Below are 1,877 nucleotides of genomic sequence, written 5' to 3' on the forward strand. Positions count from 1 at the left end.
AACACTAACTGATGTTGTTTATGACAGATCCTGGAGACAACACAAACTGGTGGTTATAACATATATCATGGTGTATGAAATTTGAAGTCCATACCTTCACTGGCAGCCATCTGTGCTGCTTGTAGAATGGGTTGTTGGTAACTCTCTACATGCACCAGTATGTCTCCTGTGTCGGACAGAGGTTCGTCCAAGATCATACACTCACTATCAGTCAAGTCAACGTCATCTTGATCAGACACCACATACACACTATCCTCGCCGGAGGAAAGAGACACTACACAGTTGTTGGTTGATGGTGGTGACAGTAGGGATGTTGTAGCTGATCCAGAGGGTGTGGCTGTAGATGGTGTGTTCAGACTGTCATCGTGTATAATTTGAGTCGACTCACTGCCCAGAGTTTGAACAGATGTGGAGTAACCTTTATAGGACAGGTTCCCCTCCTCCTCATGGTGAAAGTGAATCTGTGCATACAATGCTGACTCTATTTCTTCTCTGTCCCTATCAGAGTTTTCGCCATCATCATCATCATTGCTACTATCACTGCCGTCATAGAAACGGCGCTCATCTGCTGCACAGAACATGATTGCTGTAAAACATAATTCAACAACAAGTATACCAAATGTGTGTGTGACAGTTGTATGTGTACAGAGTATATTATTGTATGCCTATAACTATACATACAATGTAGGTAATGTTTACACAATAAACATGATATTTTCATCTCAAATGATAAAGATCTATTACGTCAGTTGGTTTGCTTAACGACGTCATAATTCACTGACTTATCATATGATAGGTGGTTGTCACTTAACAAACTGTGTTTTTCTGATAATGATTTTAATATATAACTATCCACAAACGTTCCAACACTACATGTATAATCAAAGGAGTTTGACGTGTTATCAATATTAAACTAATTAACAATTGTGTATGGAAAAAATACCCCTTATACTATAAAAAATGTATAAGGGGTATTTTTTATATACAGTGATTGTTATAATTATATTGATAAAACCACGGTCTTAGAAATCTAATTCCGTGATAAAACCCTGTGCTATATATGCTATAACTGAACCCAACCGTTGATTGCATGTCAACGTGAAACACGCATGTTATTCCTAATATTATTATAACCTGGCATACACAGTTCTAATCTTACCATAGACTCTCGTTCAAATGCAGATATCATTCTCGAAAACAATGTATATGTTAGGCCTATCCCACTAAGAGGTGGAATAATTCATATGTCTTGTACAACTGTTCACACATTGCACGTTTATTGTTGCAGTTGGAACATTTCGCATTTTACATATGAAATAATATAAATTGACGAGATATTCCGAAAGGTAAAAATTAAGAGCGACGAGACGCTTTACTCTTACAGGTGTTTGTACTGAGACTGGCAATCTCATATTAACCCAGACCGGCATTCCTGAAACAGTTGCTAATGATAACTTCAGTTTAGATTTCATGTTTTAATTGTTGCACTTTATCCGTTTGAGATAGATTTATAAGACATTATGGCACAGTTGCAGGTGAAAGAAGGGGAGTTTACATCGACAATATACGGAATGGTAATGTTTTGATTGACATGACAAGTTTTACCACTAATATTCTGATGTTGTCAACACTCATACCAGGTCCATAGGTGATCCGGTTCTGGAATATATCATTTATGTGATATATTATCGAACCCATAGTATAAGGGGTGCTATAATATATCACATATACTCCAGAACCCGAGCACCTATGACCAGGTCCAGTACACTCTGCCGATTGAGCTATACAGTATAGCTGTAAAGACCTATAATAGCTTTACTGTTATTAACCATTCTGAAATAGGTCTTTTGAGCTATTTTCATGTGATTTTATTTTTT

The 1,877-nt window shown here is 36.9% G+C and overlaps 1 protein-coding gene across 1 annotated transcript; it reads right to left on the reverse strand.

The window, feature by feature from the left end:
* Positions 1-94: 94 nt before the first annotated feature.
* LOC110444115 lies at positions 95-1,296 on the reverse strand (the record flags this gene model as incomplete). The annotated part of the gene is made up of 2 exons (XM_021488528.1): positions 1,160-1,296; positions 95-586 (listed from the first exon to the last, which is right to left on the reverse strand). A coding segment is annotated over exon 2 (487 nt), but the record flags the coding sequence as incomplete, so codon positions are not given.
* Positions 1,297-1,877: the final 581 nt, after the last annotated feature.

The sequence above is a fragment of the Mizuhopecten yessoensis genome, unplaced genomic scaffold (assembly GCF_002113885.1).
Source record: "Mizuhopecten yessoensis strain PY_sf001 unplaced genomic scaffold, ASM211388v2 hete_36024012, whole genome shotgun sequence".
Taxonomy (NCBI): domain Eukaryota; kingdom Metazoa; phylum Mollusca; class Bivalvia; order Pectinida; family Pectinidae; genus Mizuhopecten; species Mizuhopecten yessoensis.